Here is a 27,234-nt window from a genome sequence, read left to right on the forward strand (position 1 = left end):
GAACGTGATCTCACCAGAGTCCATGGATTGGGTAGATCACCCATGGGGCTAGTAAACCCTCCATGGTGTAACTGTTGACCAATTTCGTAGTCGAGACAATGCTCAAACAATTTGTACTTCGAATAATGGTGGAGCATGCTGCTTTGTCCATGAATGTGCTGCTTTTGCCTTCTCAGTCAAGATGAGGCACTATGTAGCTATTACTGATCTATCCACTTGTTAGTAGCTTTCCTCCTTTTGTAATATAGACTATCTGAGATTTGTTGTGGCTGTACTATCAATGTATGTCAGGGTGTCAATATAGGTCCATAGGTGACAATGACAGTGAAATCTAGGTGTATGTCTCAAGATGTGAACCTTGCTACTGTTGTTAAAAGGGTGAGATGATTGGCCAGGACCTACCTTGTAACTTATTGTTACTTCCATCATCTTGGCATTTCTCTCTATTAAATAAACCTTCTTGATGAGCATTTGTATTCCTGATTTTCTAATTGGAAGGATGTTGGAGCTTGTAGTATCATTCTTGATGGTTGTCGGCATAAAACACAACACACACACGCCTAGTGGAGGTACCTAAATATTTATGTTATTTGAGATGCAGTTCCGGCATTTGGCGAATAAAGTTGGAAATCTTGAGCGTCCTTTTCTTAAAGAGTTTTTTCCTCGGTGGGTGGGTTCGTGTGGTTGTCCAGTGCTGAGGTATAGTCCATATCAGGAATCATTTCTTTTCAATCTATGTTTGGACTCTTCTACCAATTTTATTTGCTGATATTTTCTACTGCTTTTATTTACTGATATTCTCTTCTGATTTTATTTGCTTATATTCTCTCCTGGGACTTCAATTATAAGGATGGGGTTCTCCTATAACAAACGGAAAAATATGGTTGAATTGGCGGTGTTACGTGGATGCACTGCTTCACCAGATTCTGGTGCTTCCGTTCTTAATATTAATGCTGATTCAGAAAACCGAGATAGTGACATTGGTTGGCCTGGGATGATGAGTATCAGAATTTATGAGCTTGATGGTATGTATGACCATCCAATTTTGCCGATGGCTGGAGATATATGGCAGCTATTAGAAATACAATGCCATTCAAAGCTTGCTGCTAGGCGCTTCCAGAAGCCCAAAAAGAGTTCAAAACCTGATGGCTCTGACGATAATGGTGATGTTATGCCTGCCCTAGATATGCGCTCCAGGTATCTACTGTTTTCTAATAGGTTCTTGTGCAATATTTCATTGAAAGAGGACAGTTTAAATTTGGTGAAATTGCAGTTTATCCCCCTATAATTTGGCTCCAAAACATAAAACCTCCTGTGTAGGTCAACTTCTAACATCCCTTTCATGGTTAGGGGCTGATTTGTTTTACAAGTAAATTAAAATTTTTTTGAAACAAGTAAATAGTAGGGGTGTAACCGGGCCAGTCCGGTCCGGTTTTGGACAAAATTTAGGACCAGACCGGTATATACCGGTTTTGCATTTTCCAAAATCGATTACGCACCGGTTATCCTGCTAAACTGGTACTTCCGGCCCGGTCCGGTCCGGTTTTTTAAAATGTAAGTTTGACAGTTTGTCATTAAAAATCTGAATGATCTACATGCCATAATTCTAATAAATTTGATAATGAAGTTCTATGTTAGGTTCCTATTGTGATGGTGATGTGATGATTGAATGTAAATGGTGAATGATGTATTTATGGCTGGAATGTTGCAGGAAATGGAATAAAAATGAATAACAATCACAAAAATCCTAATAAAACATTTGAATGATCTGCATGCCATAACAAGTTCGTACAAGCAAATCCATAATCATTCTACTCTTTTTTTTCCTTCCCCTTACTTTGTTCCTGAACCCAGGCTTAGTTCTTAGGTCTTAGTTTTTTTCCTTCCCCCTTACTCTGCCCCTAAACCCAGGTTCTATTAGGTCTTAGACTATTAGTTCTCTCTCATATGGCCGAAATGATTCAGGTATGTAGCTAAAAGACTAAATCTAACAAGTAATGAAATGAAAAAAAAAAAATGGAGAAACATTACCGTGAGGTGAGGCTAAAGGTATGTGCAGCAAGGAAGAGAGGCGAGGTGGCGACTGGCGAGGCAGAGACGAGAGTGGGGCAGAGTGAGGCAGTTGATAGAGAGACGAGGAAGAGATGAGAGTGAGGTTCGATTTTAGGGTTTGTTGGCATTATTGCCTTCTGGAAGTCTAAACGGCGCCGTTTCCAGTTGGTATAGAGGAAACGGCGCCATTTCCTGTTGGTTTCTTCTATGTAGATGGTTCTTCTTCTTTTTTTCTTAAATGATAATTATAATACATTTAATACATAGTTATAGAATATAGTGATTTAGTTATAGTGATTATTAGACTATATAATAGTACTAATATTAGACTATTACTATTACTATTAGTTATATATTAGTTAGCTATATAATATATTAGACTATATAATAGTATAATATCATACTATAAGTATAGTTATATATTAGTATTAGTTGTTATAAACTTATAGTGATTTCGTATTACTATATTAGTACAAGTATAGCTATATAATATATTAGACTATATATAATATAATTTAATATATATTTTTATGTTTAAAGCATATGATCAATTAAATTTTCATCTTTAAGATTAAACATTTATTTTATAAATTATATAACATTATCTTATATATAATTATAATTTATATTAATAACATATGATCAAACAAATTACAAATATAACAATGTTCATATTTAATATTAACATTTTATGTTATAATTTATAAATTATAATATGAAATTATTTCATATATGATATATAATTATATCTATTATATATACAACTTTCACATATAATTATATATTATATATAAAACTTATATATAAAAAATATTTTGTATAATATTAATTTTGTATAAAACTTATATATATATATGTATTTCCCCAACCGGTCCGGTCCGGGAAATCTTATGACCGGAACCGGTCCGGTCCAGTTTGGTCTAGTTTTCCGGTCAAAATTTACACCCCTAGTAAATAGGTGGTTAGGGGCGGATTTAAAAAGTAAGTTTTTCCATTTATAGGAACTGATTACGTGCACAGCATGTTTCACTACTTAAACATCTCAGTTACATTTTTGCCATTCTTCTATCAGTTCATCTAGAGTTTGGTGCTAAAGAGTTTTTTTTTTTTTTTTTTTTTTTTTTTTTTTTTTTTTTTTTTTTTTTTTTTTTTTTGGTGCCGTGGGAAAAGGGTTGTTGGGGATGGGTTGACCAAAACTTTGTTTGAGCATCTGTGGGTTGAAGCCACTGGCGAGACAGCTGGGCAAATGGTTGATTGCTGTGCCATAGTTTTTTTTCTTGTTAATTTGGGTTTTATGTGATTGGGTTTGGATTGTTTATATAATGTGATTTATTCTGCCATTTTAAGTCTAAATTTAGATTGTTTACATGAACTGTAATAAGTGAGGATATATGAGAGACACTGAAACTCAAGGGCGAGAGAGGGAAGGAGGGAATGTTGATGAAAGATCAGTGGACTGAGGTGTTGAGATCCAGCTTATGAGCTGGGTGGATTTAGCCTGCCAGATTTCATTTACTACTCACCACTCTTTGAATTGTAGTTCAGTTTGGAGTGAGGAAATTGAGTACCTTTAACTGAGCCCTTTTGGTATAAAAGAAATTGATTGTTTGATGACATAATTAGTTTTTTGTAATTGGTAATGATAATGATGAAACATGCTGGTGTAGGATATAATTAATGAGTAAACTCACTCTTTCCCATCAGCTTTAGTTTTTGGGACAAATTTGTGATTTAACTTGGTATCAAAATAGGTGGCAAACTCTCATCAGAGAAATAATGCTATTGAATTGAATGGGGTTGATGGTGCTGTTTTTTCTGATCAGTCTGACATTAAGGAGCATATTTGTCTTTTTTACGAGAATCTTCTTACGGAACAACATGATTGGATGCCAAAATTGGATGGTTTAGAGTTTGATACTATTGATCCTTTGAGCGCTCAATGGCTTGAGTGACCTTTTGATGAGAACGAAGTTCTTACTGTGGTAAAAGGGATGGTTAGCGATAAGGCTCTTGGTCCAAATGGTTTTGCTATGGCTTTCTTTCAAGATTGTTGGGACATTGTGAGGGAGGATGTGATGGAAGTGCTTCATGAATTATTCTCTTTTGTTAAGTTTGAAAAGAGTCTAAATGCTATTTTTATTGCACTTATACCAAAAAAGATGGAAGTTTCTGATGTGAAGGATTTTCACCCCATTAGTCTTGTTAATGGGGTCTATAAAATTATTTCTAAAGTGTTTGCCAATCGATTGAGTAATGTCATGGAGATGATTATTTCAAAATCGCAGAATTCGTTTGTTAGAGGGAGGCAGATTTTTGATTCTGTATTAATTGCAAATGAATGCTTGGATAGTAGAATAAAATTGGGTGAGCCAGGTATTTTATGTAAGCTTGACATGGAGAAGGCTTATGATCATGGAAATGTGGGTTTGGGTGGAGGTGGTGTGGCTGGATCAAACATTTTGTCTCGACTGCTCGTTTCTCAGTTTTAGTGAATGGCTCTTCTGAGGGGGTTTTTAATAGTTCTCATGGTTTGAGACAAGGTGACCTGTTGACCTACTGTCTCTTTTTCTTTTTGTCATCGTGATGGATGCTCTTAGTCATATGTTAGGGGCTGCGGTTGGAAGTGGTTTGTTGTCAAGTTTCATGGTGGGAGGGCCTCAAGAAGGCTTGGTTACAGTTTCTCATCTTTTGTTCGCTGGTGATATTTTGCTGTTTTGTGATGTGAATCCAGGCCATGTGCAAACTTTGCGAGCACATATGCTTTGTTTTGAGGCTATGTCGGGCCTCAAGGTAAATCTACGAAAGTCCGAGATGGTACCGGTGCCAGGTGAGAAATATGAGTAGGTTGGCAAGTATTTTGGATTGTTAGGTTTCTTCTTTGCCGATTTGCTACCCTGGGCTTCCTTTAGGGGCTATTTTCAAGGCCAGTATGGGTTGGGATGGGGTGTTGGAGAAGGTAGAGAGAGGTTGCGGGTTGGAAGAGGTTGTATTTCTCAAAAAGGGGAAAAATCACCCTTATCAAAAGTACGTTGTTTAACCTTCCTACATATTTGTCTTTATTTCCCATTCCAATTGGTGTGGCAAATCGGTTAGAGAAGTTATTTTGAGACTTTTTGTGGGGAGGTATAGAGGAGGAAGCTAAGTTTCATTTGGTCGGTTGGGATGAGATTTGTACTCCTGTGTCATGTGGTGGGTTGGGGTTTCGGAAGTTGAGTATCTTTAATAAAGCATTACTAGGGAAGTGGCTGTGGAGGTATCATCAGGAGTGTGATTCTTTGTGGAGAGCTGTGATTGATTGTAAATATGAGTGCGCTTGGGGGGAGTGGATTTCTAAGGAGGTAAGAAGTACTTATGGTGTGGGGGTGTGGAAAAACATTAGGAGATGTTGGGATGCCTTTGTAAAACATGTCATCTTGGTGATTGGGGATGGCTCCAGAATTCATTTTTGGCATGATCCATGGTGTGGTGGTAGGGCTCTTTGTGCTGTTTGTCCAGATCTTTTTCGTATTTCCCAGAATCCGGATGCTTTCGTGGCTGAGTTTTTATTTGTTCCAGTGGCTCTTTTTGTTGGAATGTTCTATTTTCTAGAACTGTGAATGATTGGGAAATAGGGGCTGTTTCTGAATTGTTTGGTTTATTGTATGCTACTCAATTTGGGAAGGATATGAGGAATAAGCTGGATGCATACTGGTAACAAGAAGTTTTCAGTTCGTTCTTGGTATAAGGCGCTGTCTAGGCCGAATGGGGTTCATTCTTTTCCATGGAAGGGTATATGGAAGAGTAAGGTGCCTTCACAAGCTGCGTCCTTTGGCTGGTCTGCTTCTTTAGGGAAGATTTTGACATTGGACAATCTCAAGAAGCGTGGAGTAATTGTTTCGGATTGGTGTTTCTTATGAAGATATCTGGTGAATCAGTGGATCATATACTAATACATTGTTATGTGATTATCAAGTTGTTATTGATAATAAGAGCAAGAGAGAACCCTAACACGATGAGCGAGAGAAAACCTAAACACATCCATCCTTCCGCCACCCCTGACCCTCACCTACCATCAACCGGAGAGTGATACCTCACCTCAGTCACAGGCGAGGTCGACGGGCCTCGGCATCCTCGCTGAGGGCCGTCTGGCGTCGGTCCTCTTTGGCGAACTGGTTCTTTTGCTATTTCTCTTTGTCGGAGGTGTCAACAATTGTTGCCTTGCATTTGCCTTCGCCACCGCCACAGACTTGACCGACGACTCCATTGAGGGGCCTCCGACGTCGGTCCTCCTCTGGCGACTTGCGACCTCCGCCTCCGCCACCGCCACCGCCACAAACTTGATAGACGGACTCCGGCGACTCCATTGTGGGGCCTCCGACGTCGGTCCTTCTCTGGCGACTGGGCGTTTTCTTCAGTTTTTTCCATTAACATAGTTAAGGGGCATTGCGACCTGAGCCTTTGCCTCCGCCACCTCCACAGACTTGATCAACGAACTCCAGCGACTCCATTGTCAGTTTTCCTTCAGTGATCGGGAGTCCATTTTGTGTCTATGCCTTTGATTTGCAGTGGGCACAGATCTGTTTTTTTTCCTTAAGAGGATGAAGTGGGAGCAGTAGGGTATCTCTGATCTGGGATTTGGGATCTGACGATGACGACGCGCGATGTGGATTCGTCTCAGTTGGAAGGCGAGAGGTGGTTGAAAGTGGAATAGAAAACTTTCGTTTTTACAAAAGATGGAGGAAATAGTTTTCATATTTCTGAACGTAGCAAAAGGATAGCTAAGTTCATGTGTCTAGGTGGGATGGCAGCTTCGTGGGTGGTTAAGGGGATTGAGGATTGTTTAGAACTTAACTGTCATGAAGGTTTCTTTAGAGAGCTAAGGATGGGTAATGGAGTTTTTATCATTCAACATCATGTTAACGCAAGGGGCAACCTTCTGCAACTCTTAGAATTCCGGAATGGAAGGAGGAAAGGTTTGTTGGTGATTCCGGAGGGCGCAAATGGCATTGGATGGAAAGGCTTTCTATAGTCCATTCGAAGTGTTACTGGGCCCAAAGCCACTATTCTGAAGCATGCAAACACTAGGGAGTTTGTTGATGGAAAAACAGTGGGAAGGCCTTCCTCAGTCAAAGGTGCTTCGTACGCTGCGGTGTTAAAATCACTGGCGGGTAGTCTGGCCGAGATCAGCTCAGCGGCAAAAGGAAAGAGTAAGGCACTTGTAGAAGACAAAGGCCATTAGGTGACATTGAGAGAAGTGGAAGGGGTCTTGTGGGATGCCAAAGCTTAATTGAAGGGAGTTATGGAGTATGTGAGAGATTTGATGATTAAAGTGGATAAGGTGCTAGACCTAATCGTGGGTTTTGGTGGCGGGTCTAGAATGGATGAGGGAGGGTGGGGGTAGATCCTTTGGGTTTGAAGGCCACAAGTGTGCCGGCAAAGGGTGTTTCAACGCCGTCACAGATAGGGTCTTTGGACACTGGCATCTTTGTCCATGGCAGTGTCACTATGCCTCCCGAGGGAGCAATAGGGCCTCAGGCACCAGTTGTAGATGGGGTTGGTACTTCTGTCTAGGGTCCTTCCAGGGTCTCAAGTACTTTGGAAGAAACAGTCGAGCCTCTTTTAGAAGATGCAAACAGGGTAACAGAAGGTAGTGCTTCCCTACCTGTTCTATGTCTCCTGAGGGAGCAGTAGGGTTTGACAAAGTGGCACGACAAGGATCGTTGAGGGGTGGAGCACATACAAGCAATGTTGATGGAGGGGAGAAACCTGTTATGGTAACAGAAACAATGGACAACAACCATATAGGTGTCGAGCAACCATATGGCAGGAAGGAAATTATTAGTTTGTCGTTGGTGCCTCATGTGGGGGAAGGTTTAGAGTCGGGAGTGAAGTTGGGTACTGTGGCTGGGGATAATGTCTTTCCCCTGGTTTCTCTTCCTCCGATAAACGATATAGCGGGTTTACCATCGAATTGGGTTCTAAATAAAGTTAATGGGTTTCAGCAAATCCTGGGGCTTTCACATGGAGAACATAAAGACCAATTTAAAGCACTACTCATTGCGATTGAGGCAAGCCACGCGCTTAAAACCAAATCAAATTTTAAGAAAAACAGGGAGTTAAAGCGTCTTTAATGGATAATCAACTACGATGCTAAGGGAGGAAGCTCAAGTCGAGGGAAGACTAAAGGGAGGGCATTGTGAAGACGTTCTCGTAGTGGGATTTTCTAGTAGAGGATTAGTTTTATGGGAAACAAGGGACTGGGGTTAGAGAGGTGTGTTACATGGTGTATTTTGGGTAGGTTTCATGGGTTTTTTGGATCATTAGGGGCTCTCTACTAGTATGGGCTGGGTGTTTTCTTGTATACGTCAAGTGTACTTGGTTACTCCTATTGATATATATAATATTTTTACTTATAAAAAAAAAAAAAAACATTGTGATGTGACCAGGTTGTTATGGTATGAAGTGTGCAATAGGTGTGGTATGGTTTGGGTGATGCCTAGGAGGGTGGTGGACTGTTTTGCTTGCTGGAGAGGTTTAAGGGGTAATGTGCAAAATAGTCGCTGTTTGGAATATGATACCTTTATGCCTTATGTGGTGTATTTTGGTTGATAGGAATGGTTGATGCTTTGAAGATAAGGAATGCTTGGTGGATGAACTTAGATGTTTTTTCTTTAATTCCTTATTTCTGTGGGCTTCCGCTATTGTATTTAATGGAACTGGTGTCCATGATTTTCTTGTTTCTTTTTCTAGTTCTTGACATGTAATAGGTTCAGTTTTTTGTATACTTCCTATGTACCAGGCTTTGCCTTGTTACTTGTCTAAATAAAATTTTTATTCATAAAAAATAAAAATTAAAAAGTTGTCTTGAGTTTGAACCTTCGCTCCATACTTCATCTCTATTTTAGTTACTAATTCATGTGTTAGGCTGATTTTTTTTTTTTTTTTTTTTGACAAGTAAAATTGTTATTAATGTGTCAAGGCTCACTTTAATGACCGAATTTTGGTCTTTCACATGAAAGAGAGAATATTAAATAAATAAAGCTGTTCTTTTCTATCCGATCAAGTTTTTAGGATAATTGGCTATTTAACAATCTAATTGGACAACATAATCAATTAGTGACCATTTGGCATGATACGATCGATCAATAGTCACATGATCCTCATGTGCCTCTTGTCATTTAAATTGGAAGCGAAAAACTAAGGTTTTAAATTTAATCCCAAGCATGAGAGTGTTATGTTCGCAAGTTGAGTTGTAAGGGGGTTCCAAGTTTATGGATAAGTTCTAAGAGGGTAAATTATAATTTTCTTCTATTTTTTCTTGAGGTTCTTATTTTTCTTTTTTCTGTCTTTTGCAGTTCAGAATCTCCTTTGTTATGGATGAGAGCAGATCCTGAAATGGAATACCTTGCTGAAATTCATTTTAATCAACCTTTACAGATGTGGGTAAGAACAAGGTCTTGGTCTGTTTCTAATAGTACTCTGTCATGCTGTTGCTTAAGTATCTTCGTTCGTCTTGGTCATTAAGCATTATACTTTTGCCTGCGTAGTTTTAACAGAGTATGATGCATATTTGGTCTGATAAGTAATATTTCTTTAGAAAAAGCAAAAAAAGGGGTATTGGAAGAGGGTGGCAAAAAGGAAACCCTAAATCTAAAATTGAAGAGTTGAATCAACTCTTAACAAATTAGAGAGAGAAAAAAAGTTAGAAGCTGCTGTGCAATCTTAGAGGCACTAAAAAATAGAAAGCTTTAACTTCAACACTAGGAACTTGCTGCTCTCCCGAAGTGGCAAAGCAGTGGCAAAGTTTTATTGTGATTGCTGAATGGATGTGCTGATGTACTTCCAGAGATCTGCATTTTGTTAAACATAATTTTCTTCCTTACTAATATAGATGGTTGACTGATTTCATGGATCATATTATTGTGTGCTGGGAAGTGTGTGTTTAAAGCTTCTTGAACATTTAGTTCTATCATGCATGCCTCTACCTGAAAAACTTATTCGGAAAGGATCGCAGCACAAGACTATTTAGATTCCTAGGCAGTTTTTAAATGTAGTTTTTAGTTAGGGCTCTAAGAGGGTTGTTTAAATAAAGTTGTGTATGTTTTGTTTGGATCTGACTTACCTGAAATTCTGTTTTTAAGACAAGATTGTGAATAGGCTGTGTTCTGAAAAAACGATTCAGTTGTGTTGTCGTGTGCAAAGTCATGTTTTAAAAATAAACATGTCCTGAAAAGTACCATGCATTCGTAAATATTCTTGAAACCATGGTATTTTTCAAGTTTTTACTTAAAGAAATAAGGAAAAAAAAGTCTCAATTTCTCACAGACACCCTGTCCTTTGATGAGTAATTCTGTTAGGAGGATTACTCTTAACAAAAAAAGGAATTATTAGGAGGGCTCGATGGGTGCCACAAAAGTGGTAGTTGTTTACCACTACTTACCAACAGTTCCACTCAAAAATCTTCTCTAAGGGTCTTTCATATATCTAAAGTTACAAAATAAGTGTGAAGTTAAAGTTTATTTGGCTCACTGCAGTTGATATGTTGTTATTAAGCAGGTACTTCTAATATTTGAAATACGTTGTTAGGGAAAGCTCTCTTCACCGATGTGTCTTATTTGTGAAAAGGGGTGAAGGAGTAATACTATATACAGTCGTGGAGTGTACAAGCGCCATGGAGTCGCTTTGAAAAAAACTGGGGTGCACTGTTAAAAAATTAACTTTTTTTCATGTGGGTCCCAGATTTATTCATTTTTTTTTGGAGTGATTACGTGGCACTTGCACACTCACGACTGCAAGTATCATTTCTCTTTTAAATATCATGATGTCTATATTCACTTGGAAAGTAGTAGGGTTGTGGATAATATTATAAACACCTCGCACTATAATAACCCGGAGAGAATCCGTTGTTATTTAAGCATGTTGCTTGCTCTGTAGTGGCAGCTACTGCCACGTTTTGGGTAAGAGAATTTTTTCAGTATGGTGATGCTAGGCAGGTGGCTTTTAAACATGCACGATTTGTTTGGTATCATCCTTTCTGTACATAAGAATGATAGGAATCTAAGAGCAAAGACGTGTAGGGAACTTTAAGCTGAATCATCCAAAGTGGACTATGGTTACCGTTCTTGGAAGGAAAACTCTTCATACCACCCTCCCATCCTGCTTTCATCCCTCTGTGATGAGGTAGCATTGCCCATCAACCTTGGGATTTTTCTTTAAAAGAATAAGGGATGATCCAAGGATGATAAAAATGCCATATTTTACATAGTAGGATGAAAGTGAGATGGGAGTTGGTATGTGGCATTACTTATTTGTTTACTTTTTTTCTTTTTCTTTTTTGTTTATAAGCTCTAGGTTGAAAATCTATGCTTCAGGACAGCCCTCCAGCTCTGCATCAGGATGCAGAAGCAAAATGTGGATACCAGTTAGATCTACAAATTCGTAGTTTGGAATTTCAGCTTTGTTTTTGAGTGGTCTAGAAACCTCAATAAGGGTTGTGACCAAATGTTTTGGTGGTTATCTACATATACATATATATCTAATGTATAGGCATGTCCATGCATGGATTACCTTATTTGATATATTTTATTCAATTATATTTTGTTTCTCTTTGTAACATTGGAATGCTTAATCAGATTAATCAGTTAGAGAAGGACAAAGATGTTATTGCTCAGGCGCAAGCAATTGCAACACTAGAGGCATTGCCGCAGCTTTCATTTTCTGTTGTTAATGCTCTGAATAGTTTCCTCACCGACTCCAAGGTTTGGATTGCTCTGTGAGGTGTATTTGGTCTTCAAGTTTTTAACCATGTGTCTAATGGGGACTGGTTATCTGAAATTTTGTTCTTTGGTATCAAGGCCTTCTGGAGACTTCGAATTGAGGCAGCTTTTGCATTAGCTAAGACAGCATCTGAGGTAATGTATTTATTTAGTATTTACAAATATTCACCTACATGGTGGGCCCTTATAGTTTTTTTAATTAATAATTGTTCGTAAAACATCCACCAAACTGTTTGTAGGATGAACTTCTGTAAATGGTTCTTGACTGGACCACATTATTTTCAAACTGTTATTTCTGATATTGAAATACTTTTTTTACATAGCTTTGTTTTCTATTGTAATGAAGAATGTTTTTTCAAGCTTGTTACTTATAAAAAAAAAAAATGTTTTTCAAGCTTGTTCCATTTTCCTTGTTGAACCAAAATTATTTACTTATAAATATAAATCATATTATGCATTCATACGACATATTTCTTTCATTCGTTCCTTCATAATTTTTCGTAACATTAAGTATTTATATTAAAGTAATGCTGGATAGAGTCCTAGGGTGTGCAAACCTGCACACTCGATTTGAAAAATAGTGGGACCCCCTATTAAAAAATGAGATTTTTCATGTGGGTCCCAGATTTGCCCACTTTTGTCAAATGGAGTGACGAGACTTTCACACCTTAGGACTGTACAAATTATTTCCCTTTATACTATATCTAGCAAAGCATGCAGTATAAAATATTTATAAAAATTGCAATTCATGAAATATCATCTAAGATACAGAATAAGGGGTTTGTAAAAAGCTAACAATTAATGTAATTTAGAAAAATTATAAACATTTTAAGAAAATATATCAATGAGAATCTACAAACCACAAAGCCGTGATCATATCTACTTACGTTATTTCCTAGCTTGCACAATATCATCACCCTTCGCAACCTTGGGGAAACATTAATTTTCAGTACTATTTCTCTCTTTGACTTTTCCTGAATTCCTTGTATCACTAAACTAGCGCACTTAGGTATTGCTCTTGTATATATCCCGTATACTTGGGCTCATGCCTATTCTTATGATCAATAAAATCTTGTTTACCAATAAAAAAGTAACTATTTCTCTCTTTCCATTCTTGCTAAAGGCCCCATTTGGATGTTGGAAGCATCTGAGTGCAGTTCAATTTTGAACCTACTTCAACATCCAAACACACAGCCAAGCCATCACTGAACCTCACTCAAGTTAAGACCGACCAAACCCATGGGACCCACAACTGACAAAAGTAGCACATATGTTTGTAACTTTCATTGTGTTGTTCTCTCTCTCTATTTCTCTTTCCCGTCAAAAACCATCTCCTTCCCCAATCTCATTATCCCTAGCAGACCGGCATAACATAAAAATAAAAATGTCCTCATGAAACTGAGCTCGGCTCAGGTTATCGTATATGTTGGACCTCTCTCTCGTACCACCCGAGCGTGGGTGAGTTTTTTTTTTTTTTTTTTTTTTCTCCTGCACAAAATTTTTTTGTACTAATTAAAGAATATGTACACAAATAATGGAATAAATTGTGGGCATGATATTGTTGTCTTTTTATTGATAATTATTTTATTTTATTTTTTATAAATTTTGAGTAAAAAAATTTTCATACAAAAAGTAGTGGGTTATTATTTTTTACATGCATTGAGGGAATTTATGTTTGATTTATGTTATTTATTAGTAAAAGATTTAATAAATTAATTATTCAAGCATTACGACAACTTCCCAATCATTGATGGGACTCGTACATTTTTCAACTTCCCATAAACAAATCTAAATTCATCTTAACATCCAAACACATATAAACTCATCTTAGGTGGGCCCCACAAAACTCACTCCACTATCTCAACTCATTACTATTCATAAAGAATTCAACTCATTTCAGCTTAGCTCAACATCCAAACGCAGCCTTAGTCTCTTCCCAGACATGTTTTCCCAAATAAATCGGATCTTGTTTCCTTTGTTTAATTGTTGTACTTTCAAAGAGAACAACTCTTTTATCCATGAATGATCACATCATACCACAGTAGCTAACTAGCTTCCAACATAGTGAGCATTTGACTTGGCTTGATAAAACTAACTGTGCCATATCTAGCTTCACTTCCCAAACCTACTATGATTGATAGGGCCTTAAAAGAGTTCACTTAGGGCTGCCCTCTATTATATATTTGCACTATATCCATCCAACATACTACTAAATTTAGTTTCTACCACCAATCTCCATGGCAAAACGCAATAACCATTTAGCAAAACAAAGTTTTATTGAGCAATAACAAGTTTCAAATTGAATTTGAAATTATTGTTACTTATTTCGCTTTGTACTATTGCTTGTGTATTCAAATGGCAATGCCTTTATCTACATTTTTTTAGGGGCAAAATAAAAGACTTTGGCTACTAATTTATGTCTTCAGTGACACAAATATTAAATATTGACTTTGACTTGTGTTTTCTGTCATTGACAAGCAGGAAACTGATTGGGCTGGTTTAGTTCATTTGATGAAATTTTATAAAAGTAGGAGGTTTGATGCAAACATTGGACTCCCCAAGTATGATTACTTACAAATGTGGTTATTGTTGTGGGCTGATTGTTATGATATGAAGTTGAAATAGTTTGTTTTATGCTAATCTTATCAGGCCAAATGACTTTCACGATTTTCCTGAGTACTTTGTTCTAGAGGTAATGCACTGAGGTAGGATATGTAAAAGTTGTATGCGATGTCATGTGATTGGTTCGTGTAGTTTTGTGCTAAAGCTTTTATTTTTTTAGCATTGCAATGAACTACTCATTTTATTTGTTTTCAAGGACTTTTTATCATCTGTCAATCTCTGAGCACTTTTTTTTCTGTCTGCATCTAACATTAGAAGGCCTTGAAAAACATTATTCATACATTATAGAATTGGCTATTTGGGCAATCGGTTCCTTGGTCCATACAACTGCAACTACTATAAAATTGTCTGAACAAATTTTTGTGATGTACTAAAGGCATTATCCAACATAAGTCTATAGTTTTGTTAAAAGCAAAATTTCTGGCATTAGTTGCCAAATTAGATTTGTACATTTTTGGATAAGAATTTACATGACATTAATCTTATCCATTTTTAGCCAAGGCTATTATTCTTTCAAATTAATTCTCTTTTATTGTAGCTCTCAGTTAACTGATAAATCATCATATAATTTGTAGACTGGGCTGCCAGGGGTAGCTCAAAAGAGTTGATGTTAGATTTGTAAGGAGTTCGGTCTGGACCGGAAAAATTGGGTCCGGAAGTTGAGACCGGTCGGTCTCGGTGGACCAAAGAAATTTGGTCCGGTCCCGGGATCTATAAATTTTGGACCGGACCAAACCCCTATATATATATTTTAAAAATATTTTTAATAATTTAATATATTATTTTTATATAGTAATTATATAAGTTAATGATATAATTTTTATCTAATTTATTATAATTGACCATATAAAATAATATATGCTATCAATTAATAATAAATAATAAATCATGTGATAATTTGTCATTATATGTAAATAGCTAATACATCATACATTCATACATACTCTCTTAATTAAAGTAATTAGGTAATTTTTTTTTAAATACCTAAATTGCAAGCAAGCATGAATAATTGATGTGCAATGACATTATTTGATATTCATTAACCATATGTAAAATGTATGACATTATTAATAATTATGCATACTAAAGAGTAGTAACTATCAACATCATAAATATAATTATAGTTAAATATTTTTTTAATGAATTAGTTACATAATTTACATTAATAATTCACTTAATTTTAATTTTAGTAATTTAAGTAATTTTTTTAATTAATTTATTTGAAAAAAAAATGAAACAAAATAACAAAATATTGGACCGATAGCTACTGGTCTGGTCCCTGTGGATGTTCAGTTCGGACTGAACATCCACCCGCGAGCGAAATCCCCCCCCCCCCCCCCCCCCCCGCGAGCGGAAACAGCCTTGATCAACTTCAGTAACTGAAGAAAAATTTAAACTGTAAAGCACAATTTATCACCTGTCGGCTTTCATGGCTTGTTAGACTTGAATGAACCAATTGGAAGTTAAATTTGACCAGCTCAAACTGATGCTTGACCTAGAAACTATGATCAAATATAGGAGCGTAGAACAGAATAGATGCTCGTTCATTTCTCTAGGCTGACATCAACTGTTGCAGAGAAGAGATAAAAGAGATGCCCTGTTTAGATTGTACACATTCATTTCATCCTTTCTATTAATTTTTTTTAAACTAGTGTATTTGCAGATAAAGGAGTGATAGAAACTTTGAGAATCGTGAACAAATGCTGAACAAGCGAACTTTCTTTTTCAATACTCTCTTCCTTTGGAAATCTTCTATTGACTTCAATGGGCCTTGCTTTCATGATTTTCTTGTGTATTTTTCTCTTTTCTAGATAGCTATCTCTCCTGTGTACATCTTGTCTACTAGGATTGCACCTTTGGCACTTTTTAATAAAAATGTGTTGTTTAAAAAACTTAGAGGGTATTACTTTAAATTTTTATGAGTAATACTTAGGATATTACTCTCTTGCCACATATTACAGAACAAAATTTCTACAAGTTCATAGCAACTAGGAAAATCCTTTTTTTCTTTGTTAATTTTGGTTTTCTCAGGCCATACCACATGCTGTAGCTATGGTCAGAGCTGCAGACAAGAAAAGTCCAAGAGAAGCTGTTGAGTTTATATTACAACTTTTGAAGGTACTTATTCTTTTGGTACTGCTTGTATGACATGGCCAGCAATATTCACATGACAGAACAACCACAAAGAATATCTTTCCTGATTGCCTCTTGTTTGCATTTCTGTAATGGAAGATTTAAAAGAACTAGTAATTCAGTATGGAATGAGTAGGGTAAGGAAGCTTAACAGTGGGAGTAGTCTATACTAAGAGAAGCCCATTCCCATTCACGATTTTTCTATTTCATCTTTATAGAAATTACAAGACCCACCCGAGGGTAGCCCAAATGGTAAGGGTGAACTTGTGTGCGTGCCCCATGTTACAGGTTCAATTCCCCCTGGGATCAGACTGCAATTCAAGTGGGAGGCCATGGTGGTGGGTTGCTGGGGTAGTCTCCCCGGGGGTTTAGGTTCTATGGGTGAGTCCTAAGGGCTTTGCCGTGGGGTGTTCCCTCATCATAAAAAAATAATAATAATAAAAAATGTTACAAGTTTAAAACATTTAGGCCACATTTGATTACGCAGTTTAGGTAAGATGAGATGAGATGTGTTGTTAAAAGTTGAATAAAATATTGTTATATATAATTTTTTAATATTATTTTTATTTTGGGATTTGAAAAAGTTGAATTGTTTATTATATTTTGTGTAGGAGTTTGAGAAAATTGTAATGATTATATAAGATGAGATGAGATGAGATAGTTTGGTTTTATGTAACCAAACCAGCCCTTAGGTTTTATGGCCAGATTGTATAAACTTCCTCTTGAAGTCCTGGAGCTTTTGAACAAGAAAGTGGTAATATCTTATTGGATTATTTACTTTTCCTGTCATATGCCCCCCCCCCCCCCCCCCCTTTCATAATTTACCCATAAACATTGAATCATAGGTTGGCCCAAAGGACGAGAGTTGACTTCCTTAAGTCCGTTGTTTCTCAGTAGCTCAGTGGTAGAGCGGTCGACTGTTAACTTACTGGTTGTAGGTTCAAATCTGTGCAACTTGGACCCTAATTTAAACTTTCAATATCAGTTAAGCTCCAATTATTGTTTGATTTAATGGAAATATGCATCAAAACACAAAATTACCCTTAGGCATATTAAAACTAAGCCTATCAATAGTGCATGAAAATTCATTTCATTGTTCGACACATTTCTGTAATAGCCAAAATTGGTCTTTTACAGAGCGGGTAGCTGAAAATGAAATTTTAAACTAAGGTTCAAGTTGAAAATGAAAATGAACTACTTATAACTGAAAATCAGCTCTGCAGTGGAAAGCAGTCATTGTATGCTTGCAGAAGATGGAGTTGGGCTTTATTTCTTTAAGCCCAACTAGAAGTTGTGGGGTTGTCATCAAGTGGGTTGATCTTAGTTACAATCTGATGGGACTCCAGGAAGTATTGGCAATGTGGGATATGAGGGTGTTTGAAAAAATGGAAGATTGTGTGGGCAAATTTACAGTGGCTTATACATCTAAGAATGTTGTGGATGGTTTTTGTGGGCCTTCGCAGTAGTTTATGGACCTAGTCTAGATAATACTGTAAGGTTCTTGTGGGGATGAATTGGCAGGATTGTGTAGCCTGTGGGGCATGTCATGGTGCATTGGTGGTGACTTTAGCATCACTCTGTTTCTGAGTGAAAGATTGGGAGGCTCTATCATCAACTCAGTTATGGTGGATTTCTCTAATTTCATCTTAGAGCAAGATCGCTTGGATATCCCTCTTGTAGGCGGCACATTCACATGGTCCAGCATGGTCGAGAGTTGATAGATTCTTGGAATGGACATGCATTTGATAATGTGCAATGGCAAAAGAACTCTCTCTCTGAGGAACTTTAGTGTTTTGAGGGTGTGGAGGCGGTGGGAGTACTATCAAGTCGAGAGAGCATGTAAAATTCAGGTGACTATGGATCTTGAAAGGGTTACACTCGTGGAGGAGATTTCTTGGAGGCAAAAACCGTGGGCATTACGGTTGAGGGAGGGGGACAAGTGCACAAAGTTTTTCCATCATGTAGCTGACTTGCTTAAGGGGAATAATACCATTGAGATGATGATAGTGTATAGTGTACTATCATCGAATCTGCCTTAGATCTTATAACATATTGTACAATACTAACTACTACTTGCTCTTTGAACAATAAACTTGGAGACCGAAGCTTGACAGACTTGTATTTGAGTCACTAGACCAGCAGGAAGGGGATGGTTAGAGAGGCCTTTTGATGAGCCAGGGATATGTAAAGTGGTAAATGCATCGCTAGCGACAAGGCTCTAGGCCTCAATGGATTCCCCATGGCCTTCTTCCAAACTTTCTGGTTAGTGGTCAAAGGTTTATATCATGAGGGTGTTTCACAGGTTCCATGCAAACAAAAAGTCTGGAAAAAGCCTCAATGCTAACTTCATTGTCCTTATCCCTAAAAAAGTGGGTGTGGTAGACGTAAAGATTACCATTCCATTAGCCTTTTGAATTGGATGTACAAATTCATATCAAAATTGTTGACAAATAGAATGAGTACATTGATGAAAAAATTGTTTGAAATCCCAAAACACTTTTGTAAAAGCTAGGCAAATCCTTGACTTGGTGCTTATTGCTAATGAACGCTTGGATGGTAGGCAAAGTCAGGAAAGTTGTGGTCCCTGTAAGTTGGATATGGAGAACGCCTATGATCGAGTCATTTGGAAGTTCCTATTTTACATGCTTGAGAGATGATGTTTCGGGGAGACGTCGTGTTGGTTTAAGCATTGTATCTATATCGTCTGTTTCTCTATATTGGTGAATGACACACCAATGAGCTTCTTCAACAGCTCTCTAGGCTTGCAACAAGGTGATGGTTTATCTCCACTACTTTTTGTTTTTGTAATAGAAGCCTTTAGCAAAATGATTTCAGGTATTGTAGATGGTGGATTCCTTTTGGGATTTTCAATGAGGGAGACAAGCATCGACATTCTCAATATTTCTCATCTTTAATTTGCAAATGACACATTTGTTTTTCCTGGGGCTAACCAAGACTACTTCCGAACATTGAGGGCACTTATTTGTGCTCTGAAGTTGTTCCCAGATTGAAAGTGTACCTTGTAAAGTCTAAATTATTTCCGATGGGAAAATGTCCCAAATGTGGAGATTTTGGCTAACATCTTAGGGGTGCAAAATATTCTCATTGCCTATGAGATATCTCGGCCTCCCTTTGGGGCACTTCATTCAAGTCGAAGTCTATTTTGGATGGGGTAATCGAAAAAATGGTGTGCAGATTGTCTTTTTGAAAGAGGATGTACTTGTCCAAAGGTGGAAGGGTCACTTTGATCGGAAGCACTCTTTCCAGCCTGCCTGCATATTTCTTGTTCTCGATCCCACTTTGTGCTAGCAACCATATAGAGCTACAAAAGGATTTCCTATGGCTGCGATGGAATGTGTTCAAATTTTACCTTCTGAATTGGGTCACAGTATGCACCCCAATCCAAGGAAGAGGATTGGGAATCAGGAGTCTGCTGGTTTTTAACAAGGCTTTGTTGGGGAATGGTTGTGGCGATACCAACATGAAAGGAGAGCTTTGTGTGGGGCTGTAATAGACACTTAATATGGTGAAGCTTGGGGCAAATGGTGTTTGAATGAGGTTAATGGACCACATGGGGTGGGGCTATGAAAGCATATAGGTAGAGGATTGGGGACTTTCTCTAGACATACTAGTCTTGAGGTGGGCGATGGGTCTAGGATTAAATTATTGTATGATCTTTGGGGTTGAAACAACGTTCTCAATGTTGCCTATCCCAAAATCTGTGTAATAGCATGGATGCAGAACTATCCAATTGCTTTCTCCAATGAATGTAAGCTTCATTAGAGCCACACAAGATTGGGAAAAGTACATACCTTCACTGAGTTTTACAATCTTTGTACTCTTACCAGAGTGGGGGTGGGGGGGAGTAGACAAGATCTTGTAGCGATTTTATTCCACTGGAAGAGTATTTGGAAGACCAATGTACCCCTAAAAGTATCTTTTTCTTTATTTGGACTACTTAGGGAAGATTCTCACCATAGACAATCTAAGAAAATGCTAGATCATCGTGATGGTTTGGTGTGGCATGTGCAAGAAGAGTGGGTGACCGTTGACCATCTACTACTTCATTGTGAGGTTGGAATGCTTTTCTCTCTAGAGTGGGCTTAGCATGGTTGATGCCAAAAAGGGTGGTTGATTTTCTTTCAAATTGGAGTGGTTTACTTGGCAATCAACAAATTTTGCAGCTATATGGAAAATGGTCCCCATTTGCCTATGATGGCGTCTTTGAAAGGAAAGGAATGATAGAAGTCTCGAAGATCTCGAGTGGTCAATGAATGAGCTTGACTTTTTTAACACTTTACTTTGTTGGTGGATTGTGGTAGAATTTGATGGGTTGAATATCCGCGATTTTCTTGTAACAACTGTTAATCATGCCTAGGTGTTGCTCTTGTATTTCCCATGTACATGGGCTATGCCTATCATTTTCATCAATAAAATATCTGTTTACCGATTAAAAAAAAGTAAAAGTGGAGAGGTAGTTGATGAAGGGAAAATGTGATTAAATGTATGTTATTTGAACTGCAGCCTTCTAGTGATATTACCATTCCAGAGGTTCCGTACCTTGAACTTGTTTACGACATTGATATCTTAGTTTGGATTGGTTGAATTTCTCATGCTAAGTATAGCTTCCCTACTGGTCTTTGAAGTCCTTTTGTTTTTGCTCCTTTTTTTCACTTTGTTTTATTTTTCTGTGCGCCTTAGATATTTAGTTTGCAATAATTTATGCAGTTATGTTTGAAACAAAAAGAATCATTGACCTTGCTAATAACACATTAATATCTCATAACATGGCATTAGGTACCCTTTAGTTGTTTTAAGATACATCTTTAACATATATTCTATCAATCTTAAAATAAAGGGAGCCACACACACTCTTGTTTCTTTTCCTTTTATTGTGGTTGATAGACTCCATTCTTGTAAGTCAATTTGATTTCGGTAAACCTCTAAAGAAAATGGTGTTAATATCCCTTTGCTGCAATCGTGCTACGTCTGAATGTAGCAATGCCAAATTCTGTGTTTTTAGTACTTTGCATGGTGGTGACTGCTAAGCAACAACTTTTTTTTTTCTTTTTTAATTGTATGAAAATCATAAAACCGTGATTCTTGTTGGAAATAGCTTCTTTTCTCTCTGTTTCTTGTCTTATCAGTGATAACATGTTAGCAATGGGTCTGTTGAGCGATTTTTGGGTTGAATCGAAGCCTTTTTGAGCTTTAAATGGAATCAGGGAGTTACTACAATGAATATTGAGGAGAAGATTTGAGGGGGTGTGTGGTTTGCCTCCCTGAGTGGTATTGTTATTGGGTGACTACTGCCAATGGTGGAAGAGGTGCTACAGGCTGAGGGATATCCAGAGTTCATAAAACTCACAGTGATGGAAACAGAGCATACTTGGCCCAACATAGCACCAACGCTCGTGGTGTTATTTAGCATTTTCCAAGTATGGTGGAGTCGTCCAGCAAAGTTTTATGGTTATACTGAACGGTTTTGAAGGTCTGGGTTGGGAGAAATTCACTGTTAAGCCATGCCAAGCCACTGCTCTGGTTTTCTCGGTTCATGGTAATGGATCATTGGGGAAGAGCTTGAACAAGCTAGCGGGTCATGGGGGATGCAAAGTGGAGTTGAGCAGAAAGATCACTCGGTTCATGGTAATGGATCATTGGGGAAGAGCTTGAACAAGCTAGCGGGTCATGGGGGATGCAAAGTGGAGTTGAGCAGAAAGATCCGAGTGATCTGACTGTTGTCACAGCTAATAAAGTGATCGTAAGTGGTGGCCTTGTGTGCATTTGGTCCAGCCTCAGTGACAGAGATTTCTAATAGGGCCAGTAAGGGGAACAAGTAAGGTGGTGAAGTAGCCGTTGAGGATTCATCTTCTGCTTACAAAAGCATTTCTTAGGGAGCAGGAGCTGAGTTTGGTCATTCCAATGTCGGCTTGGCAAAAATAGAGCATACATTATACTAAGAAAGATGAGAAAGAAATTGAAATGAAAGAGGTTATTGCTTCTTTATCAACAAAGGTGTACTTGGGCAAGAGCGGGTTTGTCACACAGCCTGCTGAGAAGGGGCCCAAGGGTGGGGGGCTCAAGGTTAGCACAGAGCGCAACAAAGGCCCGGCTAACAACAAATTGAACAAAACTGGCCCCATTTTTTAAATTGGAGAAGGGAATAAGAATCAAAGTCCACATGATAACAGGAGTGGGGCAAAGTCACTTAAGCTTGATAAAGGAAAAGAGAATTCGATTCGACCCGTTTACTTAGTTTGTCTATATTTGAAACGGATTCCGTGTGGGGTTTTTGCTCAGTGATGGCTGAAACCTTTTTGGACTTGGAATAAAATTATCAAAAAGGTTTTCATGAAGTGTCAATGTATTCATTACATTTTCCAATTAGAACAATTAGGCTGAATTAGCCATAGATAAAACCTTCTGCTAAAGTTGTTTGTTACATCGTAGTGAATTTAATCACATGAATCACTTGTGATAAACCACATAATACAATAACCCACCATCGGTTTGATCATCACGCTGGTCGTCTCCTTGGTAATCATTTGCCTCATTCTTTGTAACTATTTTTGCATCTTCAGTATCTGAAGAAATTTGCATGTTGAAAACTCAAGTTCGACCAGGGTAGCACCATCATGGTCTTGAACATGCAAAACTTTTGGGACCAAGAGAGCTCTAATTTGGTTCTTGATTCAAATATAACCCATTCTAAAGTATCCACATCACCAAAGAGATTGGCTAGAAGATGATTATTATTTTTGGAGTATCATTTTAACTTATTGTTCTAGTTCACATCCCTCTTCCCCCCGAAATGTGCTAAGCCAGCATTAATTTCTCATATTTCCACCCATTAAATTTCATATTTCCACCCATTTATAGAAAAAAATTTCATATTTTCATCCCATTAAATCTTCACTATGCACGGTGGTTGACCTGATTTAATCTTTCTTTCTTTCTTTCCTTTTTTTCTGGTTCACTTACTGACAGTATAACGACAACAACGGTAATACTTACTCCGATGTGTTCTGGCTTGCTGCACTGGTCCAGTCGGTCGGTGAGCTTGAATTTGGGCAACAGGTTTGTGAATCTTGTTATTCTCCTTGGTTCTCCTTTCTTAGATGCTGTAATTCTTTTAGTAAGTGGACAATGCTCAACTTTCACAGTAACTTTTTGCTAGGTAGTATCCCATTTCAATCTGCCTATTATTTTCTTTCAATTGCCCTTTTATTTCACTGTTGGCTTTTGTTACTCTCTCTCTCTCTCTCTCTCTCTCTCGCGCCAAACAAAGAAATAAACTAGGGCTGAACAGAAACCGGCCGCCACTGATGCGAACCGACCGGCCGCGTCAGGAACCGGCCGGCGTGCAGTGGTTATTTGCTTAAACTGAAGTTGATCGGTTCTGTCCCGGTTTGAACCACTGTCAAACCGCTGAACCGGCCGATGGTATGTTATGTTTCAGTCTTATATATGAAATGACGCCGTTCCACTTAAGTTTAAGTGGAACGGCATCGTTTATACCTGTAGTTGTGTTTTAAACATAACTAAAACGACGTTGTTTGGTATTAAACCAAACGGCATCGTTTTAGCCTTAACATATAAAAAAAAAAAAAGTGGAATGACGCCGTTTATTTTAAATCAAACGGCGTCATTTCGATATTATATCGTCTTCAACCTCCGTTCTTCTTCCCCAATCGATTTTCAGTTTCTCTCATCCTCTCTCTCTCTCTCAAACCACCATCACCGCTAGCTCAAACCAAGAAATCGACTGTGAACCGCCAGAGAACCACTGGAGTTGATACGGTTAGTTGCTCCTTCATATTTCCTCTCGTCGGTCAGCGTCGGTTTTGCCCAAAAGCCGCGCCGAAGGTGTCGGTTTTCACCCCAAAATAAACATACCCATTATCTTACATTTCATTCTGATACACAATACTTACTATTTTAATGAGTCATTGTATTATATTATTAGTATTAATTTGATCTAGGAATGAATCAACAAAATCTTCTTATTTATTTCAATATAATTTTTATTTTTACTTTTTGTGAATACAGAAATAGACCATACTTTTGTATATGGTATCCAATTCGAATCCTCATTTTTTAAATTATATTGATTATTGATTACTAAAGTAAGTAATTTTATTTGACAAATAAAAAGTTCTTAACAACCAGCACGAACTGTACATAGTGCTTATGAGAGATTTGTATCTCATCGCCTATTCATTACTTCCAACTTTTCTGCTAATGATGCGCTAAAGTGGATCAACTGTCTGTTAATGTTTCTTTAGTATTTGGTAGTGTTGGTAGTTGTCTGCAGTATTCTATCAAACTGATACTGGACTGAAATTCATGCTTATTTCTTACCTTCCAAAAGATTATTAGTTCTGTAAAAATAATTTTTAATTGTCCATAGAGGCATGTTTACTTAAAAAAATGAAAAATAAAAGAATGCATAGGGGAGTTATAAACCTAGCTTGTTAGTGATTCAAATTTGAGCATCCTGAGGTTCAATTTTTTGTCTTGGAAGGCCTCCTTAAAGCAGCTTTAGGTTTTCTTCTTTTAGAGTGTGAAAATGGATTGAAGAATGGTATTATAGTTATGCAGTCAAATGCATTTCTTGAAAAATCTGAATCTGCCATTATGAAGGGTTTGACGGCAATCCTCATATTGACTCTGGCAAGTAAATGAGGTTATGTTTCTACTTGCTGTCAAACTGATCACTTTTGTGAATTGGCCCTATCGCAAAGGTTTTTGCTGGATGACCTTTGATGAATCTGTACTAACAAAATAGATCTTTGCATGCTTACTCATCATCTTTGTAAAGATCACCAGTTACTTTTCTTTTAATTCACGCTGAAATATAAGTTTATCCAAAAGTACTTTTAAAGTGTTTTTGATTCTTGCACTCTGACAATCATACATGTGAGAGTTTGAACGTCCCTTTTCTCTTCAGCATTCCACTTTGCTGTCTTGTCGGTTGCATAAGATATGAATGCCCAAAGTGTTTGTAATACTGGGTGATTAGGACTCACTAATGAACGGGTGCATCCTGGTCAATATACAGCTTATGAGGATCCAAGAAGCTGTCTTATGTTTGGTTCATACTTACAATGTCACACTAACTACTAAATGTCTGAGCAGCTTCTAACAACCTTTTGGGCTTGGATTCTAGAGAAAATCGTTTTATTTTCTGTCTTTTATGGTTTGGTGTTTTTAAGGATTTGTTGCATTTTCTTTAAGGTTTACTGAGTTTTGACTTACTAATCTATACAAAGGTGGTATAGTTTTCTTTTGGTCTGTTATTGGCTTGCCTGAAATTTTTGTTAGAGCTGCCACTGCATTTATTGCTCAACTCACAAGAATTTGATGTTACTCCTTTCTCTTTCCTGTTGTCTCTGGTATGAACATATATGGTAAATACTTCTCTAGGATTCCAATTTTTGTTTTCCTGCTACCATATGTTTTGAGAACTTACCTTTCTGGTCGTCCTTTAATTTATTCCAGAGTGTTCTATTTTTAACATCTCTTCTCAAGCGCATCGACAGACTTTTACAGTTTGACAGGTGCGTTTAACTCCTTGCATATCTGATATCGTGGACTATGATCCATAATTACCTGTAATTGATTTCATATATCTGGGATTGACATGTACCAGGCTGATGCCTAGCCACAATGGGATCTTAACAGTCAGTTGTATCCGGACCCTGACGCAGATTGCATTAAAGCTTTCAGAGTTCATACCTCTTGTATGTGTTTTCTTGTCCCCATCATACTGCTTTTAAGATTTCTTGGCCCTCGAGTTCACTTTATCGGAATGGCTGCAGGATCGTGTCATAGAACTTATAAGACCTTTTCGGGATTTCAAGACAATATGGCAAGTTCGAATTGAAGCAAGTAGGGCACTTCTTGATCTAGAATTCCACTGTAAAGGCATTGATGCAGCATTGTCATTGTTTATCAAATATTTAGAGGAAGAGCCATCTTTCAGAGGTACGCACTAATTTCTGTGGTGCAAACATTGTTTTCATAGGCTTGTGTTTTTTTGTTTTGGTGGTTTCCTATGTCATATCCTGGATTAAGTATAAAAAGGTAGTGAATGGGATCCTGCATTGTTTAGGAGGGAGAAATTCTCATCTTTTCTATGATTTCAAAAGTTTTCAATTGTAACCTTGACCTGTCATTTTGTAGTATAGGCTAAAATATGGCTTAAGCCTTTCCTTGGGTGGTTACAAATGATATCAAAGCCAAATCTAACAAGAAATGTGGGACTTAAGCCATGCCACATATGATGAAATGGCCCGATGTGGATGTTGAGAATTTAATGGGGGGATTGTAATATCTCGAATTTAGTATCAGAATGTTGTGAATGAAATCCAACCTTGCTTAGGAATGAGAAAACCTTGTCTTATATATGATTCCAAGGGGCTTCAATTGCAATCTTGACTATTTCTTTTGGAGCATAGGCCCAAGTGTGGCTTGGGCCTTTCCTTGGGTACATCCTAGGAATCATTTTTTCCCTCGATACTTGTTTCAATAGATCCTAGATTTTTATTATTAGATTTTTGGGTGTTTGGGGGGAGGGGGAAGTGGTTTATATGATGAGGCGTTATTTTTCTTATTAATAATTTCCCAATGAGATCTACAACAGACAGAGATTACACAAAAGTAAACCCAC

General features: G+C 37.5%; 1 protein-coding gene across 1 annotated transcript in view; it reads left to right on the forward strand.

Moving 5' to 3' along the window:
• Positions 1-27,234, forward strand: part of LOC121243664 (transcription initiation factor TFIID subunit 2) — a 52,121-nt gene that overhangs the window by 22,899 nt on the left and 1,988 nt on the right. The window contains exons 12-23 of the mRNA XM_041141786.1: positions 602-699; positions 850-1,197; positions 9,387-9,474; positions 11,664-11,789; positions 11,886-11,942; positions 14,289-14,368; positions 14,457-14,499; positions 16,461-16,547; positions 23,550-23,639; positions 26,064-26,122; positions 26,215-26,305; positions 26,384-26,549. Of these exons, the coding sequence (XP_040997720.1) occupies positions 602-699; positions 850-1,197; positions 9,387-9,474; positions 11,664-11,789; positions 11,886-11,942; positions 14,289-14,368; positions 14,457-14,499; positions 16,461-16,547; positions 23,550-23,639; positions 26,064-26,122; positions 26,215-26,305; positions 26,384-26,549 (1,333 nt within the window). The remainder of the gene's footprint in view (positions 1-601; positions 700-849; positions 1,198-9,386; positions 9,475-11,663; positions 11,790-11,885; positions 11,943-14,288; positions 14,369-14,456; positions 14,500-16,460; positions 16,548-23,549; positions 23,640-26,063; positions 26,123-26,214; positions 26,306-26,383; positions 26,550-27,234) is intronic.

The sequence above is a fragment of the Juglans microcarpa x Juglans regia genome, chromosome 8D (assembly GCF_004785595.1).
Source record: "Juglans microcarpa x Juglans regia isolate MS1-56 chromosome 8D, Jm3101_v1.0, whole genome shotgun sequence".
Classification (NCBI taxonomy): Eukaryota; Viridiplantae; Streptophyta; class Magnoliopsida; order Fagales; family Juglandaceae; genus Juglans; species Juglans microcarpa x Juglans regia.